Source organism: Monopterus albus, unplaced genomic scaffold (assembly GCF_001952655.1).
Source record: "Monopterus albus unplaced genomic scaffold, M_albus_1.0 scaffold31.1, whole genome shotgun sequence".
NCBI lineage: Eukaryota > Metazoa > Chordata > Actinopteri > Synbranchiformes > Synbranchidae > Monopterus > Monopterus albus.
The window spans coordinates 874877-898070 of record NW_018127911.1 but is presented as its reverse complement, the minus strand read 5'-3'; the positions used below and the strand labels follow the sequence as shown (position 1 = coordinate 898070).

The 23194-nt window shown below is 40.6% G+C and overlaps 3 protein-coding genes across 5 annotated transcripts in view; 1 reads left to right on the top strand and 2 right to left on the bottom strand.

The window, feature by feature from the left end:
• Nucleotides 1-6275, bottom strand: part of kif14 (kinesin family member 14) — an 18296-nt gene extending 12021 nt beyond the window's left edge. Inside the window, 12 exon segments of the mRNA XM_020596855.1 lie at nt 1; nt 3-39; nt 1287-1459; nt 1647-1765; nt 2139-2255; nt 2461-2568; nt 3072-3102; nt 3204-3256; nt 3579-3677; nt 3845-3932; nt 4064-4318; nt 5208-6275. The exon segment at nt 1 is cut by the window's left edge and continues 101 nt beyond it. Coding sequence (XP_020452511.1) covers nt 1; nt 3-39; nt 1287-1459; nt 1647-1765; nt 2139-2255; nt 2461-2568; nt 3072-3102; nt 3204-3256; nt 3579-3677; nt 3845-3932; nt 4064-4318; nt 5208-6256 — 2130 coding nt within the window. The 5' untranslated portion in view covers nt 6257-6275.
• Nucleotides 6276-6345: 70 nt separating this feature from the next.
• Nucleotides 6346-12654, bottom strand: ddx59 (DEAD (Asp-Glu-Ala-Asp) box polypeptide 59). 2 transcript variants are annotated; one of them, XM_020596779.1, is made up of 9 exons: nt 12541-12654; nt 11311-12155; nt 10160-10342; nt 9945-10034; nt 9514-9765; nt 8287-8439; nt 7710-7838; nt 7133-7434; nt 6346-7000 (listed from the first exon to the last, which is right to left on the bottom strand). In XM_020596779.1, the coding sequence occupies exons 2-8, from the start codon at nt 12136-12138 to the stop codon at nt 7174-7176; spliced, it is 1896 nt and encodes a 631-aa protein (XP_020452435.1). In that variant the 5' UTR covers nt 12139-12155; nt 12541-12654; the 3' UTR covers nt 6346-7000; nt 7133-7173. The 2 variants fall into 2 exon arrangements, with proteins under 2 accessions (XP_020452435.1, XP_020452434.1); XM_020596778.1 differs by lacking the exon at nt 6346-7000 and having other exon boundaries at nt 7069-7434.
• A 491-nt stretch (nt 12655-13145) lies between these two features.
• camsap2a (calmodulin regulated spectrin-associated protein family, member 2a) overlaps nt 13146-23194 on the top strand; it is a 37963-nt gene continuing 27914 nt past the window's right edge. For both annotated transcript variants that reach the window (XM_020596640.1, XM_020596639.1), the window contains exons 1-2: nt 13146-13801; nt 17348-17607. In XM_020596640.1, the coding sequence (XP_020452296.1) occupies nt 13663-13801; nt 17348-17607 (399 nt within the window). In that variant the 5' untranslated portion in view covers nt 13146-13662. The remainder of the gene's footprint in view (nt 13802-17347; nt 17608-23194) is intronic.

The following is a 23194-nucleotide window of genomic DNA, read 5'->3' as shown; positions in this document are numbered from 1 at the left end:
TCTGGGCCGCTCGCAGCTTCTCCACCTCCGCCTTCAGCTCTGAAACGTACACAAAAGTTGTCCATGCAGCTAAAATACATGCAGCAGATTCGAGCAGATATACACTTAAATAAATGCAACTTGAAACATAAGGAGGGTCCTCACAGTGTGTTTGAAGCTGTTATTTTAACAGAAGCCATGAAACTGGTAGAAATCTTAATATGATTTTGCCAGTGAACTGGCCAACAATGTCACTTATTGAACACAGTATATTTATCAACACTGACTCGATTTGTAATGTCACATTCACTTTGAGTATCTCACACCGACAGGCAGCGTGAGAAAAATGCACAACAAGAGCTCCCCTTAGTGCTAAAAATATCAAATAGCAGCATAATCTTCTTTTAAAAAATAATACTTGCATGACAGTTAGCTGCCAAGTGCAGCTGACAGTGCATAAATATGGCCTGGAGGCAAGGTTAGGGCCAGGCTATAATTGAACTGGGTAGTGCAAAAGCTGTTGATGGATAGATGGGTCGACAGGAGGGGGTGTGTGAGAGAAGGAGATCAAGAGCAAACCATGAATAGAAAGATAGGCATCCACATTTAAAGAAAGAGTGAGACAGATGATGAAGAAGCTAATTAACACACAGACAACCAGGACAGTGAGTGAGAAACAGTTCAAAATAAGTTTGTGAATATGTGCACAATTAAAACTACTGGAGATAGACAAACTGTGAAGAGGTATGCTGCTACTTTAAAACAGCACACTGTAAGGTTCTTCCAGTGCACAAATGCTGTTCACACCACACTGCTTGGTAGAGAAATGCCATCTTTGGTTTTACTTGAAACATACAGATTCATAAAGAACAAACCTCCAGAAAATCATAATGGTCTACTTTACATGAATTAGCATTTTGGAAAGAACTCTCATTAATACCAAAATTGTTCTGTCAAGGCGGCAAGATGCTTTGTTAGTCGTGCTCATTTTTCCCCTCTGCTGATGTCACAAAAGCTATATCCACAAAGTCTGTGGTGGCCAAGGACTCATCTCAACCAGCAACGTTCATACTAAGTATACAATGAGTGCATGCTTCAAAATCAAATCCAGCAACAAGCAACTAAGGCAGAGTCAGGTACACTGTGTACGGACAGGTTCATAAACAAACATGCTAATAAAATGTACTGTAATAAATTGAATAAATCAACTAAAGGGCTTATTGTGGTTCTACAAAAAAAATTAGTAAATAAAAAAATAAAAAATATGATACCGAGATTTTTGAAAGTGGATGTTCTGAGTGTCTGACCTCTGATGAGCTTGGCGCTGGTGTCCTCATTGACTTTAGCCACATTAATGATTGTACGGGCCTGCTGGGCATAGCGCAGTGTGCTTAGGCTTTCCTCTACACTGCTGCCTGCTGGGCTCAGTGTGGCGATCATAGCCGTCTTGGAGTTACCACCGAGGCTTTCTTTCAGCAGCCTGTTTTTGGGGGCAACCACAATGGCATATCATGCTTCTGAAGTTGAATAGTGATTGGGTCAGAGAAAATGTAGAAAATATATATATATTTTAGGAATCGTCTTTTCAGCTAAACAATTTCTATATACTCCACAGCTTATAATTAATTAATTTTAATTACATGTGTACCAGCATACTGCTTTCTCACCATGTGAGGACAGACTCTCTGTATGGTATGAAGACCTTCTTCCTGGTCAGTGCCTGTTCAGACAGGGCAGAGATGACTTTTCCAAGGGTAAGCAGAGATTTGTTGATGCTGGCGCCCTCCTATAATAACACAGAGAATAAGTGTGCATGCAAACTGAGTTATCAAAACGCAGCTTCTACACTGGTAGAATTAACCTCAACCTACTGTAGCAAGATTCATAATAGGAGTCTGCAATATAATTGCTATAATTCATTGGTTCATTTCTCATTTCGATTAACACAACAAACCAGCTAGTCATTAACTCAACGCTAGTCCTAATATGATACTGTTTGTAGACCATTTCCATTTGAATTGCAAGAAAACTGCAAAAAACAAATAAAGCATTCTTTGCTAGATGAACTGAGGGTAAAATAAGGAAACTACACCCAGATCTTTTCAAAGCCTCAGTCTCATTCTCGATGACCAAGGACAGCATGGTGTGTGCATATGTACCCTTAGTCGGTCTCCACTTGTTTGGGCAGAGTTGCAGCGTTCGCTGCCAGCCAAATCCACCAGGTTGATTCTGCTGGTGATACTGTGGTCATGTTCCTCACCCTCCACCAACTCTGTCTGTACACAAACACACACAGACAAACTGATTTACTGTGTAACATTCAGCTTTAAACACATAGCAGCACAAGTAAGATTGTCTCTGAAGAGTTAACTTGTTAAACTGTGCAAAAAAATGGTGGTGTAATATCTTGCGCTGGAGTTGTTATGAATATTTTAATATTTGTAATGATGTATGACATACAGTATATTTGAGACGCCATACCTTAGTCTGGGTCATAACCAGGGTAAAGACAGAGTGAGATCTGGAGCTCTTGTCATTCATTCCTGTAGCCGCTGTAGCTCTCTGCTTGTTGCCCAGTTCCAGCCACCCCTAAAACAGAACAATGTGAATAATGTCTGAATGTCTTTGTATGGGAGTTCTCCTGTGATATCAGCTGTCACAGTATCTTAGACGTTCAGAAATTATCTCCGTGGTGCTCCTGCACCTGAATCTCAAGACATTATTCAGTCAAATGCTGACATACAGGTGCATCTCAATAAATTAGAATATCGTGGAAAAGTCCATTTATTGGTGGGTTTTTGTTAAATGTGGGCCAAAATCATCACAATTAAAAGACCCAACGACTTAAACTACTTCAGTCTGTGTGTACTGAATTTATATAATACACGAGTTTCACTATTTGAGTTGAATTACTGAAATAAATGGACTTTTCCACAATATTCTAATTTATTGAGATGCACCTGTAAACTTCATCATGGCCATTTAGTGAATTTGACTTACTAACTCATTCATAGCTGTTTTTAACAGCACCAGCTAAAGGGCAGGGATCTGAAAGAAAAGAAATGCATTATCTGGCAGAAGTTTCAACATACCTGAATGTCAGTATAAGAGCCCACAACATTCCTGTGAAGAGATAAAGTGAGAAATTGCAAAACACACCATTCAAGAATGTTCTTTTCACCTCTATTTGAAGCATAATATAGCATAAAGAAAGGTTATCTTACGTAGACAGATCAGCAACATAGGGCCCATGGACTGGATGCTCCCTCACCCTCAACTGGAAACACAAGTCAACTAGGTTTTAACTTGATTGATTCATGTTATTCAACCCATACGTCGTATATTTTATATACATTTCAGGAATGTGACAGGTTGTGACTTATAAAGTAGATATTCCATGATATCTGGATAGCCAGGAAGGTGCTAATATTTTCTATCCTCAACTGGACAACAAAGCTGGTTTGTCTTAATAGGAATCAGGCAAATTTTCTAACCACTAGTAACAATTTTACAATAAAAACACAAGTTTATAAATAAAAAAATACACTAATATTCTTCATATTCATTGAATGCACTTCAGTTGGTTGCAAACTACTTACGGGCACCCTCCTTTGGTTTGGTTCATCTCTGGTTATCAGGAGGTCATGGATCTTCTCATTGTAAACTTCAAAGTAGCTCATCTCTACATGACATTTGACCTGAAATGTAATAACTCAAATGGGTCAAGGGTTATGTAAGTGTTCGTGAACACATTTGAGTCTTTAATCACTGAAAAACTTTCCTAGAGGAAGGGTGCAGCTTCTAGATTTTTAAATAAAATAAACAAATGACAACCAGCTACAAATCCATATAAGTAACATTTTACCTCCTCGTTTTCCATGGAGGCCAGTCTAGAAAAAAGCTCCCTGCAGAACCGTGGGATTACCCCTGCTTCTTCTCCAAAGCCCATCATCCTGCATAAAATTAATCTTAAACAACTGACCATTGAAAGATTTAAAGCTCACAAACAGCATGCATTTTAAGAATAAAAAACTGAGGAGATTATAGGGAAAGTCAGACAATGGCTAAATCCAAAAACACTCACGTGTACGACTTCCCAGAGCCTGTTTGGCCGTAAGCAAACAGGCAGGTGTTGAATCCTTCGAAGGCCCTCAGTAGCAGAGGTTTGGCCAGTGTCTCATACACTGTCTGCTGGCTGGTAAAGGTAGGATCACCCTCATCCACCGAGCAAAAAGAGAAGTCATAGGTGAAGCAGTAGCTCTTTTTGGACTCCGGATGCTGGACAACAGTCTCCTGGCCATTCATGAAGATGACTTGTAATGCCTTCTCTGCCTTCTCCCTTTAACAGTGCAGATTATTTACAACAGTATTTTAGAATGGAATTCTGTCCACCAAAAAAATCAGAGCACTTCCATAACAATGCACTTTATTTGTAGTGTGGTGGTCACTTTCCTGTTTACAGTATTTTTATGCACTATGTGTTATATAGCTGGACCTAACAATTCAATAGTTATTAATGTCCATTTTATATTGATTAACCAACTGACTTATAAGATTGTAGAAAACAGTGAAATGTCCATCACAGCCCAAGGTGAGGCTAACCCACTGCTAAAAATATTAAGCTTACACATCACTTAACATAAAGAAAAACAGCAAATCCTTGCAGCTGATAAGATGGAACCAAAACTGATTGTTCAGAATAGGCTAACTGATCAACATCATTTCTTTCTCTCTCCATCTCAGTAGAGCCAAAACAGTCAGCTTAATCATGGCGATGAGAGAAACAGCTAAAGCTGAATTTCTGAGCATGTTTGAAATGCTGACAAAATGTATAGCTATTTTCTGTAAGTGGCTTCAATTTTCACATCCCCTAAATCAGTGGCCCCTAGACTCCTGGTGGTCCTTAAAGGCATGGCGGGTGGCCTCTGACCATGTATTCAGCAATGTAATGTCACTGTGGACATTACTTTTAAGAAATACTTTATATATACATATATATCAAACATGTATTTGTTCTTGTTTGTAGATAATCAAATTGATGCAAATATACACTATTCAGAAAAGCCAAAGTAACTTTCAGGATTAAAACTGTCCATCGGTACAGTCGCACCATAACACGCCTCCTCCACAAGTGACAGCAGTTACTTTCGGAGACCCACGCCCTTCCCTGCCCAAAGGCATCACCTACTCCTGCACAAAATACCCATTAAGGCAATTACGTTACAAACCTCGCACTGAAAGGGCGGACACGGACAGCCACCGTCACCGCACTGTTTTCCATCTTGAATGAACCACGTTGCTCCAGATCCACGCTGGGACAGGACAGGGCCTGCTCGGTAGGTGCTGGAGCGGAGGTCCTGGCCTGGTTCACGTCTCCCTGTTGACTTGAGCTAGAGGTCTTCTCCAACTGCAGCGCAGCGTTAGACTTGTACACACCTGAGGCCTTACTGACCCGAGGAGTGGGGACAGGTTTAGTGTCTTTCGCTTGCTGTACTCGAGATTTGGGTATTTCTAGACTTGCAAATTTGACTGCCACCGCTTTAGGCACTTCTTTGCTTGCTAGTTTCTCGAACACGTCTCTTTTAGCAGCGATTTTCTCAAATGGGGTCTTCCTGGTAGGTGTTTTAAAGGTTTGGGTCTGTTCCTCTAATTGTCTTCCCGTGGAGCTTGAAGAAGAGGGCAGCACCTTGCCTTGCGCTAACTTCTCTTTGGTTTCCACATGTGCAGTAGCTTCTCTTCCTTTGCCATTAGAAGCCGTTTCTCTCAAACTCATAGACCTGAATAAACTTGGTGTCCTACCGTTTGGTTCACGGAGGACCTTGGGCGTTGACTGCAGACCAGTGCCGTTAAACCCACGCTGCCCATGTATGCTTTTATCCATGGAGGGAGTCCTAGCCCTGCGTTGTAGGGTCAGTGTCTTCTCCGTTCCTGGCGTGGAAACATTATTCTGACTGCTTTCAGCCAAAGTTTTCTCCGCTGTTTCAGTCCCAGTCTCCCTTCTTGGCCGCTTCTGCATGGTGAGTCGCCCCCGATAAGGAGTCTGCTGCCCGCTGCTGCTTTTTGACATCGTAGAGATGACATAAGTCCTGTTTATCTGTTTGCTTTTATCAGACGATCTTCTGTCTTCACTCGCAGAGTCTCCTGATGTTAACGTAATCTCACTTTTGCCTAGCGTTGTGTCTGCTGCTTTTCGCTCTCTGCCTGGTGTCTTGGACGTTGACATTAGATGGTCATAATAAGCTGTATGCTTCCTCGCTTGTACACTAAACAACGACATGGTAACCGGCTGCTTAGAAAATGTTAGCTTGAACTTAACGTTACGGGTTAGTTAGCTAACGGACAGTCCACTCCCGTTGCTTTTAATTACCTGCAACAATACACTAAGCTACATAAAAAGCATACTAAGACAGAAGCAAGTACATGCTTAACCATGAATGTAAATTCATTCGAATAAAATATCAGTTATGTCCAAGCGAACACAGCTGTTTTGTTTATACTTGTTTCTTCCGCCTTCGCCCGCTTCAATTTCAAATAGTCTCCGGCAGTGACAGCTGATTGGTTGAATTCTCGGAAATCGTTACGTCACGTCCTGGTTGAGACATGTAGGCACCCAAAACTGACACTAGGCGGCAACATAATCAACGTTATAAGGTTATGTAGTCATACTTACCCACTGTAAACTGTACTTAACTCTTTGTGTTACTTATGTTTTCCTTCTAGCATTAACACTTCACCGTTAAAAAGTGGCATACAGTCCATATAAACAAAAACAAAACAGCTCACTCTCCATCTCTGCTGAGGAGGATAATACATGGTTGAAAAAAGGCCAGATACTTCTTGGGTTAAGATGACATGGATCACTGTTGAATAAATCTTTTAATGTCAAAACCTCCTGTCCAAAACCTTTACCACAGTGAAATTTAAAGCAGTATTATATTTAACTTGACCTCAATCATCAATAAATACACAAGCACACCAGAGCAGTGGAAAGAGAGACTGTCTCCCAGACCTGGGTTTAAATCTGTGGATTAGAGGGGATAATATTTCAATTTGAATAAAGTGTCTTACATTAATAACACAAGACATTTATTCAGAATACATCAAAATGATGTTTTTTTATAAACAATATACAAGCTAAACACTTAGCATTTACTTAATAAATAGCAGTATTGCAGGACTGATGGGTAGAACGTGCTACTTCCTGCGGCGGTCGTGTTTCCTTATGATATCAATGAGGTTGTTCTTAGTAACCAGTGTCCCCTCAGGCCCCAGCTTGGCCTTTTGTCTTTCCCTCCTCTGCTGCTCATGGAGGTGCGGTGAACTAAGAAGCTGAGGGGGGATGATGGACCCTGTGGGCTTGACCCGGTTCACCAGCTCCAAGAATGCCCGTTTGTTGTTGTTGTTGATCAAGGTGATGGCGGTTCCCCTGTGTCCCAGCCGACCTGCTCTGCCCACCTGGATGGGAAAGAATAAAGGGGAAAATGGGATATAGTACAATATTAAAGCTAATTTATTATGGAAATAAATGACTGCTTAATCCAGTTATGATTAATAGCACGGTAGCAGATATTCATTTTCAACACAAATATAGGGTGTATACAGTATTTACTTACTGTACATCTGGATACTTACAAGTACGGTACACAGGAATGAGTGCTATGCAGTGTTGCTTTACACACACTGAACTCCATTTTAAAGATTAGAATTTTCTCTCGCCAGGTATTACTAACCTGATGGACATACTCATCCATGGTGTTTGGCATGTCAAAGTTAACCACCAGTCTAACATTGACCAGGTCCAGTCCTCTGCCTAACACTCCTGTACTGATAACCACTTCAAAGTCTCCATCCAGAAGACCCTGTAGACATACCAGAGTACATTTTACACTCAGACATATTTAGCATTTTCAAAACTCCATATGGGCTCCATGAGAGTGTTATTTATGCTGCAGGACAACAATATAACCTACTGCCTACTGCCTCTAACGGCTGGTGTGGTTGTTTCCCAGGATATCAAATATACTTCATTTATTTACATGAAAATGTGCATTAAATAAGGCACAGGAGACCTAGTGCATTTCCATTTTGCTTATCAATTTTTTTTCTTGTTTTTTAGCAGCAGCTTTTTCTGCACTAGTTATGCCAGAGGTCGTCTGTATGTGTTGCAACAAAAATTCTCAGTGAATGTGTTAATTTTGTTTTAAGTCTTGTGGATGCCGTTGTGTCTGGTTGTCTGTGGTCACCAAACATAGAGGTACAGCTATTTATCCACTTGGCTGTGCATGTTCTGGTTGCCATCAGCCTCACCCTCAGGATGCGGTTGCGTTCCCACTGGCTCTTGTCTGAGTGGATTGCCACTGTATTGAGGCCTGTCACCTTGGCGACCGCGTCACACAGCAGATCAGCGCCAAGTTTACAGTCTACAAACACCACCACTGGAGGTTGATACAGCTTACTGTCCTGGAAAGTCACAAGGAAATACATGGGAGCAAAGGATTTTTTTTTGGTGTCCTTTATTCACCAATCTAACTTATTTATGGGATAGCGTTTCTGCCTAAAGTAGTGGGGTGGGTAAAGTAATAATGATATTATGCTGAAAGAACAGTTGAAAAAAATCAACTGGACTAGATTTCTAGGTCGAACACGTTTCACCTCTCATCCAAGAGGCTTCATCAGTTCTTCAATGTTATGATCTGGCTCCAATTTATAACATACATTGCTTTCCTGACTTTAGTTTTAGTAGACTGATTATACCATTATTTAAAGACCATGGCATATGAAACAACTGTTTTAGGTGATTGAGTGCAGTGCATATCAGAGTTTTGGTTTTCTTGGGGTGTCACTTCTAAATCCCAATCTAACATCCATATTATCCTACAGAACCCATGCAAAACCCATCCACTTATAAGTGTTCAGTGACAGTACCCTTATACTCTGAGTTGTAGTACATAAACAGCAGTAATGATTTGGGGAAAAAAAATCACTATCACATCCCAAGAAAAGTAACTCCTGTATAGTCTTGCAATACTTTTCACTGGGTTATCTAAAACAGACCCTTCCTGTGCTATAAATGGTTCAAGCCATTACTGGGATTCCTGAAGTGGGGCCATGGCTCAGGGCCCACCTATTTCCTCCAGACAGGGGCCAGGGCTGCAGCAATGGCTGTCTAAATATGGTGTAGTTGGGAGACCAGTCCTTGTAGCTTAAGGAATTCCCACATTTAAATAGGGAGTTAATAAAATACCAAGATGGTACCAGTGCATGTCAAGACTGAGTGATAAATGTGCTATAAACTAATACCGAGATAACAGCACACTTTTTTTTTGTTTCTGCCAAAGAATGTTCTGCTTCTCTAGAGTATAATTAAGTTTGGTCTTACACAAAAACTACAAAAATTTATGACCAGCTGAACAAAGCCTAGTTTCTTATTGTAAAACTGCTTACAGTGGCACTCCACCAAAAATCTTTGGGATTTTCATTGCAGACTACACTTCCTGACAAAAACCATAAATAAAAGCAGTTTTTTAAACCTACATTGAGAATCTCAAACAGCTTCTTTTTCTTGGAGGGCTCCTCTGTCCAAAGCAAGATCTGTCTGACATTGGGGCAGGGCAGATTCTTCTCTCCAACAACGATACGGACAGGGTCATGGACCAGCCGAGCAGCCAGCTCCTCTATCCCTTTTGGGATGGTGGCTGATGCTAGCAGAGTCTGGTGTTCTTTGGGGACTTGCTCCAGAATCTCCAGCACTTGCTGCTGGAATCCCATCTTCAACATAGTGTCGACCTACAGGGCACACAGCAAATATATATATAGTTTCTTGTCTTTAACATTTCTACACAATAGACAGTAAATAAACCCCACTTATCATTAAGTCCTCATTGTCATAATGTCAAATTTAAATCAAAGTGAAATCATTCCATCATTTATGTGCTGAGCTTTGCACTGTGTTTGACATACAGTACCTCATCAACCACCACAACCTTCACTTTGTCCAGCTGCACAGCTTTCTGCCTCAGTATCTCAAGAAGTCGCCCAGGGGTGGCTATTACAATCTAAAGTGGATTAATAGACAAACAACATCATGGGGAGAAAACGGAAAGAGCCAAATCATTATATAAGACAATGGTCTGATTGCCAGAACAGGGAAATATTGTAAAAAATAATGGCTGTACACTACTTTGATGGTGCTTTTCAGTCGGTGGAGTTGTGGGGGAAGCGGCATGCCACCCACGAGCAGAGCAGTTCTCATGTTAGGGATGCCCATCACCAGCTCCTTGGTCTGTCTCTCTATCTGAATAGCCAGCTCTCTGGTGGGGGTCAGGATCAGAGCCATAGGGCTGTGCACACTATGTACTGATTTCTTAAATAAAATAAAGAAATGCAGTACTACTGTCAATACAAATATAGGCCCAAAAGCATTTAGATAAAGATAGCAATGTTACAGATTCCATGTCTGCTAGAAGTGTTTTGTCAGTAGTTCTAAACTACTCATTTATTTTTTGTGATATTAATTCTTTTGACTTTTCCTTCTGTACATGGAGGTCATGGCCAGTTACAGCACATCTTCTCTGTCACCTGATGGGGGTCTAGTGTCATGCTATAGGAAACCTTAATAGAGCAGATGCTTGCTACAACAGTCTGCATCCAATCTTTTCTGCTCAGTTTATCTACTTCACAAGCAAATACTCTCCTGAACAATAATAATAATAATAATAATAATAATGATAACGAAAATTCTCTAGATTGTGTAGATTCCTTTTGATTTTGCCCAAATGACCTGACCTTTGCGTTCCTTACTGCAGGTCCTAACCCCATGACAGAAATGTGCCCTGCAGCACAAACACTATGAAATGCTAAGCATTAAAAGTCATCTCTGAAAAACATTAATACTCATTTACCTAAACTCCCATGGTCGTAGTGTGCACAGTTTTACATTAAACCTAAAATGAGTATGTCTAAATAATAAATGGATCCTCATGCCTAAAAACCACCTCAATGGCCAGACTGTAACTGTTTTTAGTTTAACAATCAATAAAAGAAATGCATGAATTCAAATACAGCCTAATTTTATGCAATTGCCAAGATATACCTAAAATATTATGTCACATGAGCTTTTACTGACATCGTCAACAGACACGTAAAGCAGAAATTAAGCCATTATCATCTAAACCAGAGGTTTCCCATAGATAAACTTTTCTATACATTACAATTTTTAAAATGGGAATAATTTCCAAGGTGCCATGATTACAATCTGATTCAAACTGTGTTTGTGTGAACGAGATCACCATAAGACAAGCAGCAACTCTTATGTCAGCTGCACTACTGTACCTCAAGCGCTCTCAGTATCACTGGCAGAAGGAAGGCCACAGTCTTCCCTGAACCTGTGTCAGCACTGGCAATCACATCCCTGCCACTGAGACCAACAGGCACCATTTGCATCTGGACTGGCGTGGGTGCCTCATAGCCAGCCTTCTTCAGGTTTCCACTCAGGATAGCAGGGAAACCACAGTGTTCAAACTCAATGATGGGTCTCCTGACATCGCTCCCCTGAGTTTCAATGCCCAGTTCCTGTTTAATCCGCTGCACCTGTTCATCTGTAAGACTTGATATGAATCGATCTTCCCTGTAGAAACAGCCTGCCCCACTTTCACCCATCCCATCCTTGTCAGCTGCTGGCTGTTGATGTTGAGCCCTTTCATCACAATTTTTGTCCTTATAGTTAAACACATCTGCTCCAGTCCCCATCCCCATTTGAGCCAAGTGTTTGGCTTTGCATTCAAGGCTGCAAACATCATTGTCAGTAGCATCACAGATGTACTCCCCATAGCGACCACACATCACACAGACAGGATCGCCTGGCTCTGGCCATCTCTGGCTCTTTTTGAATGATTTGACTGGTTCTTCCTCTGTATCACTTGAGGCAGACTTATGTCCATCTTCGTGCACTGAGCTCTCTGTCAAACCTGCAGAGTATCCACCTGCTTGTATTGCCTCATCCTGTGTTTTGGTATCTTCATACACTTCATTCTTTTGAACAGGTGTGTCTGAACTACCTTCATCATTCTCCTCCTTTTGACCAACCTTGCTTTTTTTCTTCAAAACTAGACCTGAGCCCTCAGCCGTTCTCTTCACTTTCAGGGCTCTGGGCATAAACATTTTTATAGATTATTACCCTGTGAACACCAGAAAAACAGAATAAGCATTCAGTTCATAAAATGGTTCAAGAGTCATCATTTTAAGGTAACAGCAACTTCTACAAGTGACGTGAACTTGCTATATTTCGGCGTGTACAGAATAGTTTTAAAATATTTCCTAAAGATAAAAAGTTAACCATAGATTTCCTTACTACACCTACATTTTCGTACAGTAACGAAAGTAATTATTTACAAAGCTAACGTTAAATATAAATCCCGGCTCTTAGAGCAAACAACTGCAAAAGTTTCACATTTTCGTGCATTTTGAAATCACAATTCTTAATCCACAGCTCTACTTATAAATGCACTCAATAACTTAGCGGCATAGTTCATATAAAATAACAAAATGAATAAACATATTTACGCTAGTTCCCCGTGTCAAATCTTCCGACAGCACGAAACCATTACAGACGCGTACTAATGACGCAAAATGGCTTTGCATGTCGGGAAATGTGGTTCATACAAAAAATGCTGCAAATATTCCTTGGCGTGGTTTTAGCCTTTTTAAGTGGTCTTATTGACATTTTTATCAGATATACAAAATACATGAAGGGATGTTTTACACTCTGTATGAGTTTGTCAAATATACAACTGAATTATATTTGTCTTGATTAAGAACAATATAATACTAACCTAAAAACGATCTAAGTGAGAACAATTGAGAACAAGCTCTATATAGTTAATTAATGCCACCTTTTCAGCTTGAGTTCTCCATCATAACTGCACGCACACTGCCTTCTTTTTGCGTTACATTCAAGTCTTCGTCGTAAAACTATCTTTTGGAGTTGAAATGTAAAGCAGTCGTGTGGTATGAGGATATTGTTTAATAACGTTACATGTTAGTCTTGGCCTGCTGTCAGTTGGTCAGTATATTACAGAGATTTGGTAGGCATCGACATGCCAAAGACATTATGTACTCAAACAAAAATCCTAATATTCCTGAAAACATATGAAGGTAACATCAGCGCATGCGCATTGCGTGACTAAGGCGCTGGTCATGGAGAGCCCACAATCACAGTGCGGCAGAAAAGCCGCACCAGGTCAACAACAGATTGAAGAGAAGAGGGAATGCAAACGCATAGGATAGGCTAGAACAATACACGGACACGAAAGGGATAAGTATACTACTTCCAAAGAACCCAAACAATGGAAATATACATATTTTCATTTCGGTCGAAGAGCAAATTTTGTTCTGAAATCCAAGAAAACCTGGCTTGGTACAAAGGAGCCCATTTCAGCTGGTAGAGAGCAGAATGGATGAAAAGCATTGCCACTAGCGATTCGTTGTGACAGCGAGGCTGAAACAAACGAAAACACGCACAACCTAAGATTTTATGACTGAAAAATCTTCGAATTATCTGCAAACTGACGCAGTGTCTGTTTTATTTACACCCGTTTATCGTTTTCCACGAATTCCAGCAGTAGGATGCGTTTGCGTTGTCTTGGTTCATAGGGTTTAACAATAACGTTCAGTTCAGGGAGAAACATGGGTGAAGTTCAGGACGTCAGGGATGCCAAGAGGACCTTCGTTGCTCCAGCAGTAAAGTCTTTTGAGCACTATGACTTCTCCCGAGCCAAAATCTGCTGTAGTCTCACATGGCTGGTGGCCAAAGCATATGGGACAGGTAGGTTCATTACTGTGTCTTGAAATAGCACTTCCGCGCTGCATGAACATTTTTCTCATATTTATTCATTTTTTTCATAATGAACGTTTGTCAGCATTTTAATTATTCAGTACAGAACCCAATGCAGTAAACGTATAATATGTGTAGTAAAATTTAAAAGGCTATGACGCCAAAACAAAGACATAGACTACGTCACAGACAAACCCTCATCTGTACTGTATATAGGACTCACCATTGATTAACTGTTACCCGAGGCAATATTCTACAGCATATTCTCTGTAGAAATAACAATGATTTTCCATCTGAGTAAGAACTCTTTGGTTCATATTTTGCTATACATTGCTATTGCCCATTGCTGACCATCATAAATTACTTGCGTGTTGGTCAGACAGTAAATATGATTCTGTTAGGAAAGACAAAACCATTTTACTGTACTTGATCGATATGTTGAATAGGAGTATTCCGTGTAGAGCTAAGGATGCGTGAAGGTGTTGATGTCACCTTCAGCATTCTGCATCCAAGTAACATTTAGAAACTGAGCCATTACATGTGCCTTTTTGATACATTGTCAGCAGAGGTCTTATTAATAAGTGTTTATTTAAGAGCACTTTGTGAAGAATGCCCTATAACAAAAACTAATTTCACATTACATTAAGCATAAACAAACTGGCTGAGTTTTCAGATACATAAATAACATAATGCATAAAATCCCCTGCAGCTGTTAGTGCCACAATTTTACTTTTATTTTCCCATGTGACTCGTACTACTGTATATAAACTAATCTTTTTTTTTTTTCATTCATTCATTTTCTACCGCTTAGTCCCTGAACGGGGTCACGGGGTGGCTGGAGCCAATCCCAGCCGGCAATCGGGCGAAGGCGGGGTACACCCTGGACAGGTCGCCAATCCATCGCAGATAAACTAATCTCAGCATTGCTATTACAGTTTCTAAGTGTTCATTTACCTTAACCTGTTGTAATTTTGGCTTAATGTCTGACCTGACTGGTGTTTGTAGAGATGCATCAAATAATTTGAAACACTTCTACTGAGGACCCACGAATAACAGCTCAGCATCAGTTTGTGCTTAAATCACAGCCTGCAGAATGAGTGAAGCCTTTGCATTTTCTAAAATAAATATCATTTTGGTCTGAAGCTGGGTTTAAAAAGAAACTAAGCTTAGTTTGTTGCTGGGACACATCAATTCATGAGGGCTCTTCAGATTTTCAGTAATATAGTCAGCGTGCAACAGTGACTTTGTACTAGCTTGTGTTTTGAAAATAGTCTGCTGATATTTTTTTTATCAGAAACAGAATCATTTCATTCATGAACAATGTTTCCCACAGGTTGAAAAGAGTTTTGAGATGGTTGGCCCCTGTGGCGAAAAGCACATACTGTACATGTATCACCTGAGAGTGAGTGGCAAAACAAGATTCCATTTACAAGCTGACTTGAGATCAGGGGTGTCATTTTTCCAGTCTGCTGTTTATATTTGCACTCTTTGAACTGCATTTCCAACCAAACCTAAAGTAAGAAATACAGAATAAAAAAAATTAAACTGCAACAAAAAAGATCTATTTAGATGGGCCACCTTAAAACATTTTTATCATTATTTAACATCCCTATTGTAGTAATATCTGCGTATGGTCATGCGGCCTTAAAAACCACACACTAGCACAAAAATCACAGATCAATTTCTAAGAGCGGTGCAGACAAAATTCTGCTGCTCTAGCCAGAGACCACATTATTCCTCACTGCTGTGTTGTAATAGCTCAGCAAACATCAGATCCCTTGCAGCTCCTCAGTGTATTCTCAATCTGGACTGAATGAAATGGGCTGATTCCAAAAATACAGGCCTCCAGAGGGAGAGAGAGAGGGATGGCTCATCTTCGGTATACACCTCTCAGAATTTTTCACTTGGATCTGCCTCATTAAATCAGTGCAGGAGGGCATTAACAATATGAGGTAAAATGCATGCAAGATGCAAGCTATACAGCAGAAAATCTGCTGTCAGGCAAATGCTATCAAACAGAGCACATACTGATACAAGTATTATGTAATTCACAAGCAGATGTCTGAGAATAGTCATGATCAGAAACTGACTGCCTTGAATATCAGGTAAAGGTAGTAAAAGCAAATAAGTAATTCTCTGTATTCCCTTACCACATCCTTTACATGTGCCCTTGAGCAAGGCATTAAAGGATAGGATAGTTTACAGTCAGGGGGAAAAAGCTCAGTGATTTGGGGCCACAGAAAAATATAACTCATCTTGTAGTTTTCATTGATAAACATGCACATTTCACTGACAAAAAAAAGCTGCAGGGCCACCAAATAATGGAATACACCATAAACAACTGGGGCTTCATAAAAGCCTGCATGTTGAAAGGTAACAGAAAATAAAATGTAATTTGTGCTACCTGAGCAAGATGCTGACATACTATCAGCTGCAGGGGTGTTGTTCTGACCTCTGACCTCCCAGTGGAGGATAAAGGGGGATCAATATTTTTTTTTTGCTGGGATCAATAACATGAACTCAGTACTTATAGGAAAAGCATATAACTCATATCTGCTACTGCAGCTGACCTGTGTTTTTGTTCCATAATAGCACAGAGTCCATCTGTAGACTACCTTGTTGATAATGGTCAGTCTAAGCAGGTGATTCATTGACTTGTGTGTGTGTGTGTGTTGGAGGATGGGCCACTGTGCTGGGGAGGGTAAACCTGTCAGTGTGGCCCCCACATGCCACATTCTGCATACACACACACACACACACACACACACACACACACAGACAGCTATCAAAATGTACATCTATTCTCCTGCTGCTTACACAGTGAATCAGTTAATCATGTTTTTATTGTTTAATCAGCTGTGGAAAAAACATGGACTTGCATTGGCTTGGCTTTCACCATAACACCCTAAATTCTCTTTTCAAGCACTAGTTTATAAAAAATACTTTTCAGCTTAGCACACACTGACAAAGAGAGGTATGAGACAAAAGCAATGTTTTTGATTTATTTAAAAAAAAATCCCCTTGTGGTGTACTTGCTTGAGGTGACTCGCACAGACAGGCACATGAAGGCCCTCTGTCTTTGATGAGGCAGGCAGTGAGAGGGGGATCCCAGGGATGTGGAAGCTGCAGAGATACAGACTAGATGAATCGATCGGCTTCCACTCCTGCTGCGGTTGCTATAGCAACGCGGAGATCTCTTCACACATATCTATGTCAAGATATTATCAAAGCATGGCAATAAAAACATGAAGCAGACCTGCCAAAGAAAAGTAATAACAGAGATTCAATGCACTGAGGGGAAAGTCATCAACAAAATCGAGCTCTGTTGGAGATTTGGAATCAACTTGCCATCACTGTACATTTATGCTCATTTCAGATGAACCTGGTTTTTCACTTGTTTATTTCATATTCTTGCAAATGACTCATACAGTATGTCACAAATTAAACACACTGGTGGTATGTTCTTTCTATTGTGCTGCTGTGGAAGCTTCTGGAATCTCTAACCCTTTATCTCACTTTGTCCCTTCCATCATACAGACAGCATCCCATCTGACTTGAAGGACCCATTCTACACAGACCAGTATGAACAGGAGCATCTGAAGCCTCCTGTGGTTAGCCTCCTGCTCTCTGCAGACCTCTACTGCAGGGCCGGCAGCCTCATTTTGAAGAGCGATGCCGCTAAACCCCTGCTGGGCCACGATGCCGTCATCCAGGCATTGGCTCAGCGTGGACTCTACATTACTGATCAGGAGAGGCTGGTCACTGAGAGAGACCTCCGAAAGAGACCCCTGCAAATGGTAGGAGAGATTTTCTTTAAAACGTTTTGTTGAATTTCAAACAAGATTATAAGTTCGTATATACAATAATCATTTTCTTGGCTTGTATGTAAAAGCACTCAAACTCTTGCCTCAAGTTATTATTATGTCATAGTCATCATCACATCTAGGAACTCATCCAACTCTATTTTGAGTATTAGAATTTAACCGTAACATACAGTGACAGTGATTTTCCTTTTCCTCAGTCCCTGAGACTTTTCATGCACATCATTTCTTTCCTCATTCCAAAACTCTAGTTATTCATAAAAGAGGACATTCTGGAGTAGCAAGTTATAAGAAGAGGAAGGGACATTCACATATTTTTGCTTGCACACACTTATGTGCAGGGGGGTTAAACCTGTATGGTGCTGCATCCTATGATGTACATACTGGTCATCTAAGTTTTGCACAGGAGAATCTGACTTTTTTTGTTGTTTCTTTGATGAAAAAAAACTCAGTTTAGTAGTTTGAAAGTTACATGGTCTCCTAATGGCCAATAAATGTGGACAATAACCATTTTTATATAACACATTTAAAGTAAAAGATAACAAAAGCCACTACAACCTAATAAACAAGTACATTGAACCAGTATATTAACAGCTGAAAAGAAAAGACAAAACTGCAAGTCTGATAAGCTAACTTATACCTAAAGGCATCCGCTGCCCTGTGTGTGTCTTTGTCATCTCTCAAATGTCATCTCTTTGTCCTTGTAGTTCATCCCTGTCTCTCTGTGTTGGAGCTCGCCACAGAGATGACTTTGCAGGCAGCCTATTGAGTGAGAATGAGGGATTCTCATCATTTAGGGGCAAAGTCACAATGGGAGGCTTTATTGCTCCAGTGAACTGCAATAGAGACACAATTAGCACACAGTATGCCTGCAGTCTGTTTGTACAGTCTTGCTGGTTTTAATTTCTCTTCTATGCTAATTCCAAAGTTATTTAAGTTTCACTGGGGTTTAGGCTACTTTTCAAGCTTCTTGTTTTGTGAAGACAACTCTTTTACTACAAGCTTATCTCAGAAAATTAAATGCATAGATAATTTAATTCAAAGCTAAAATACTGGTATTTAGATTTTTATATGAGTGTACTTTTACTTGGCCTGCATGTGTTTGTTTGTCCATGTGTGATTTTAGTTTAACACACACGCACATCCACAGCTTGTGTCAAAGGGCCTGAGTGATTCTTGTGTACTACTGTCTGTCTGCAGGATTAGTGACCATTCTTAACTTATTTGCTCAGTATTTAGTTTTTTTTTCTCTTTACCAATCAGTGCAAAAATTGTTTTGCAATTGATTTGCCAGAAATTGTGTTTGTGCATGTCTGAACAGGTTGTTGTGAGTGTGAAAATGAGCTACGGGAGGAGTGTGAAACTACCGGTACCTTTTTTCCATTCTTCCTTCTGCCCTCCACTGTTCCAGCTTTCATCCTTATACCCTGTATGCCTCCTTTTATTCCTACCTCTCTCCCATTACCTTCACATTATTCTTTTTGTCTGTTCTCCTTTTCACCCTCCTTCATCTCCTTTCCCATGCATATTCCCTCTTCTTCTCAATTTCCTATTTCCCTTTTTAATTTTTCTGCCCCTGTGTCTTTCTGTCACTATTTTGCCCACTCCTCCTTCTGTCTTCAGCCATGTGATGATTTCCACATGTGAAGAAGCAGGATCCAAATTGCAGTTACTGCCCACTCACTCACCTACACACATTCTGTATCACTGGCATTCTCCTCCACCTGTAGTGCACACAGAGAAAGAGGGAGGGATGTGACAATGGGCTGAGGATCTGAAAATATTATAGCGTTAGAGCCCACATGAAGCACTGCTGTGAGCACAATAATAACTAAAGTCATTATCAAAATGTTCAAATTGCTAAATGTAATCATACTACTACTGATTGTGTTCTTTGTACAGGTGTCAGACGGTATCATCAGCTTTGTTCATATGGAGTAAAATCCCCCTAGACATTGAACTGCATATCTTTTTTCTGAGATTGTTTCTGTACAGCAGTGTTATGGGAGGAAACAGAATGTTGGACATTATCACCAGCAGATAAAACGGACAGAATTAAAAACCAGTGTCTTGGCTTGATGATGTAAAGACTAACCATGTTGCTACGGCGACATCACACTGTGTTTGATGAGAATGAAGTAAAGATCCAAAAAAAAAAAAGACATTTAGATGATGAATGAAAATAAAGTCTGTATTTGTAGGTCTTGTGTATCTAAGCTTGTTGTTATGTGAGTTCTAGCTGTGCTTCTTGTATACAGACATAATGGCTAATGTATAGAAACATCAGATTGCATTTAGTATTTTACTTTATGTATTGTGAGTAGTTCTGATCAACACTCCTTTGCAACAGTGTCGTGTTCTACATTCATAAAAACTGCCAAGAACAACCATCATCTGATCTGATAGATACTGAGCAGCCCCATTGGAGCAATGATTGTTAATTGCCTTGCTCAAGGGCATCTCTGCAGTGATAATGAGAGAAGAACAAGCACTGTCTGTTCCACTTCCCTGTCTGTATTTACTCTGCCAGCCTTGGGCTCATATCAGCAAAAGACAGATACAGGATGGTTGTACTGGATTTCAGTAGATGTGTAAGTGTAGGTCTCCTACTTGAAGTACTGTACAGAAAACCCGTTTTTGTTGAAATAAGCATCACATCTGCTAACATCATAAAACTAATTTAAGAGGACAAAACATTGTGAAATAAAATACTAAAGAAGAATGAGCATGTATTATTTCATTGAGAACATCCACAGGATAGCAACAGGGTTGCAGTGGGATACATTAGATACCAACATATTCATTCATCTTCTATGCCGCTCAGTCCCAAACGGGGCCGTGGGCTGGAGCCAATCCCAGCCAGCAATCGGGCAAAGGCAGGGTACACCCTGGACAGGTCGCCATTCCATCGTAGGGCCAACATGCAGACGAACAACCACTCACATGCACACAGTCACTCCTACAGGCAATTTAGAGATACCAATCAACCTAAGCCGCACGTCTTTGGACTGTGAGAGGAAGCCGGAGTACCCGGAGAGAACCCACGCAAGCATTGGGAGAACATGCAAACTCCGCACAGAAAGGTCACGAACCCGCAACCTTCTCGCTTTTTTTGATGTATTCATAATTACGGTGTCTTTCTGCACAGTTGTCTGCCAACTATTGTATATTACATGCACTTTTTGGATTCAAAGACAATATGTATTAAGCAAGTTTTTTGACCTCTTGACATTTAGGCTACTTGTTAATTTGAGATAGTTTGGCCCAGTGAGGACCAAGTCCATGTGACCTGGTTAATTGGTTCCAGTGCAGAAACACTGCGGAAGCTCTCATTTAGGGCATCAGCAAAAACCCCCTCTTGCAAGTGATTATGCAGCATGATTTCTAAACTCATGTATAGCATGGATGAATAAAGGTGAATATACTTCTTCCTGTTAGTCTCCCTCTCTTCTGCTGCCTCCATCACAACTCCTATTGGGCAGGCGCTCCGTTACCATGGTTACACTCCAGTAGGCAGGGTGTTGTGCAAGAGTGTGGGTGCTTACGCTCGCATATGTCGTATATGCAGTGTGTATGTACGGCTGTGTGCTTTGTGTATGTGTGTGTGTAGTGGGGGTTATGGTGTGATGAGCACTGCCAAGCTCTGTGACATACAATGCTCAAATGCTGAATTCATACATGCAGGCAGGCAGCTTTTCTACGACACTGCATCACACCCAAAGATGACAAAGACAACTGTAAACCGATACTCACATTGCACAGGGTGGGGTGCAGAAAGCTAACCTTAGTGCCAGGCAGGAATACTTCTCAGCATCAGACTGGTTTCCACTGTCCTTATTCTGTTCCTCTGCACTTGGTGTTATGAACAAAGATGAGCTGAGCCAGGAAGATGGAAGGGAAGCCCATCCAAGCACTTTCTGTCCTCGTCGGCCTCAGCGAAGTCACAACCAGTGTGTTATGCTACGTAAGTGCCAGCGGTGACTCCCAGGTAGCACGGTATGGATGGATAGGCAGCAAGCCTATTTTGATTTGGATAGGAAAAACAGAAGTTGCAAAAAGCAGGGTCAGCAGTCCTAGGGATGGTTTGGTCTCTGTTTGTTTTCAGCCCTCAACAAAAGAGCATATCTGTCATGAAGCTTTTTAAACAGAGGAGTTTCATTTTATGGTATTTTAGATAAGAGCATCCTTTGTTTTTAAGGGAAACCGTGCCTGATTGATTTAGGCGAATGGCTCCCAGGTGAGGGTCCACACTAAGATACTGTACTTATGGATCAGTATCTTTGAGAAAAAACTTTCCCAAATTACAGGCTCCCTCTGTGGTAAGGCCTGGAAGAAAGGATCACTGGTGAGTGCCTTGTGGCTTGGCCTGAATAAGTAACCAACTCATAAAGAAAATTTCCCCTCCATTATGTATGAAAAAAAATCTTTATATAAGTTTCTACTCTAAGTAACTATTTTAATAGACAGATTCTGGGGTGTTGACAGTGCATGTTCAACGTGCACCTTCAGCCAATCAGAATAGGACCTATTGAATAAAGCAAGTGCCCTTAAGGGCTTTGCACATCTACATGTCCACTACAGTCTGGTGGTGGAAATTTTGTCATCTTCCAAGGTCTGTGAGGGTCCACGAGGACTCTGTGCTGACATCTGCCTGCAGGACAAAAATTTGTGTATATAATCTTGTATTTTGCTGGTTGGTAGTGTCCTCTATAAACCTCTGTAGCCCATAAACCATTTTGAAACCATTTAGAAAGACAGCACCCTGTCTCTAGGGACTATTCTGGCAAAGTAAAGACAAAATAAAAATAATCTGGCTACTGGTCAGTGATGAAATAAGATGTTAAAGATCAGTTCTAGAACTTTGTTGTACATTATTCTTTGCTTCTCATAACTACAATAAGAAATAAAGCATAAAAGCATAAACAAGCTAAAGCTTCTTTCTTACAGTACTGCTTTTTCTTTTTACCGCACAGCACTAAAGAGACCAGGGAGAGGTACAGTTGAGTGCTTTTCCATGTCCAGCTGAATTGGCATGAAGGTACCTAAAGCTAGACATATCCAGTTTTTAGAAATCTGCTCCAGCTTGGAGCCTCTGGGCCCAGACAGGAGAGCTGTAATACTAAAAGCAGACATCTCCCCTGAGCTATTGTTTATTTCACTGTGTATGTTTGTGTTTCCTGAGTCCTGAGGAGGTTCGGGGGACTGCTGCTGCACAGCAGTTTGCTAATTGTTTGCTCATGGTTCTTGTCTGCTTCCACTTTGCCTGATAGAAGTTTTTTTTTTTTTAATCTTGGGGGGGTCATTATAAAGAATCAATGAAGCTTTGCTCTCCCAATAAAACTGGAACTGACTAATTATCAGCTATAAACCACTGGAGCCCTTTACTGTCACTCATGGTAAATACATTACTGTACTTCTTACCTCAGTTCAGGTCAATTTGCAGCAACAGAAAGTCAGTGTGGTAGTTTCCCAGAAACATGTTTTAACCCTATAAAACCATTTGTATCATATTAGATACACGAGGTTTCTGAGCGACAAAAATTGCCAAAAATACCCCATGTAT

Coding starts and splice junctions, on each gene's coding strand:
- ddx59 (XM_020596779.1), bottom strand. CDS start 12,138: ATGTTTATGCCCAGAGCCCTGAAAGTGAAGAGAACGGCTGAGGGCTCA. Junction 8,440..9,513: donor AGCTGTTTGAGATTCTCAAT/GTAGGTTTAAAA, acceptor GTGACTTTCCAG/GACAGTAAGCTGTATCAACC. Junction 7,435..7,709: donor TGGATGAGTATGTCCATCAG/GTTAGTAATACC, acceptor TTTCCCATCCAG/GTGGGCAGAGCAGGTCGGCT.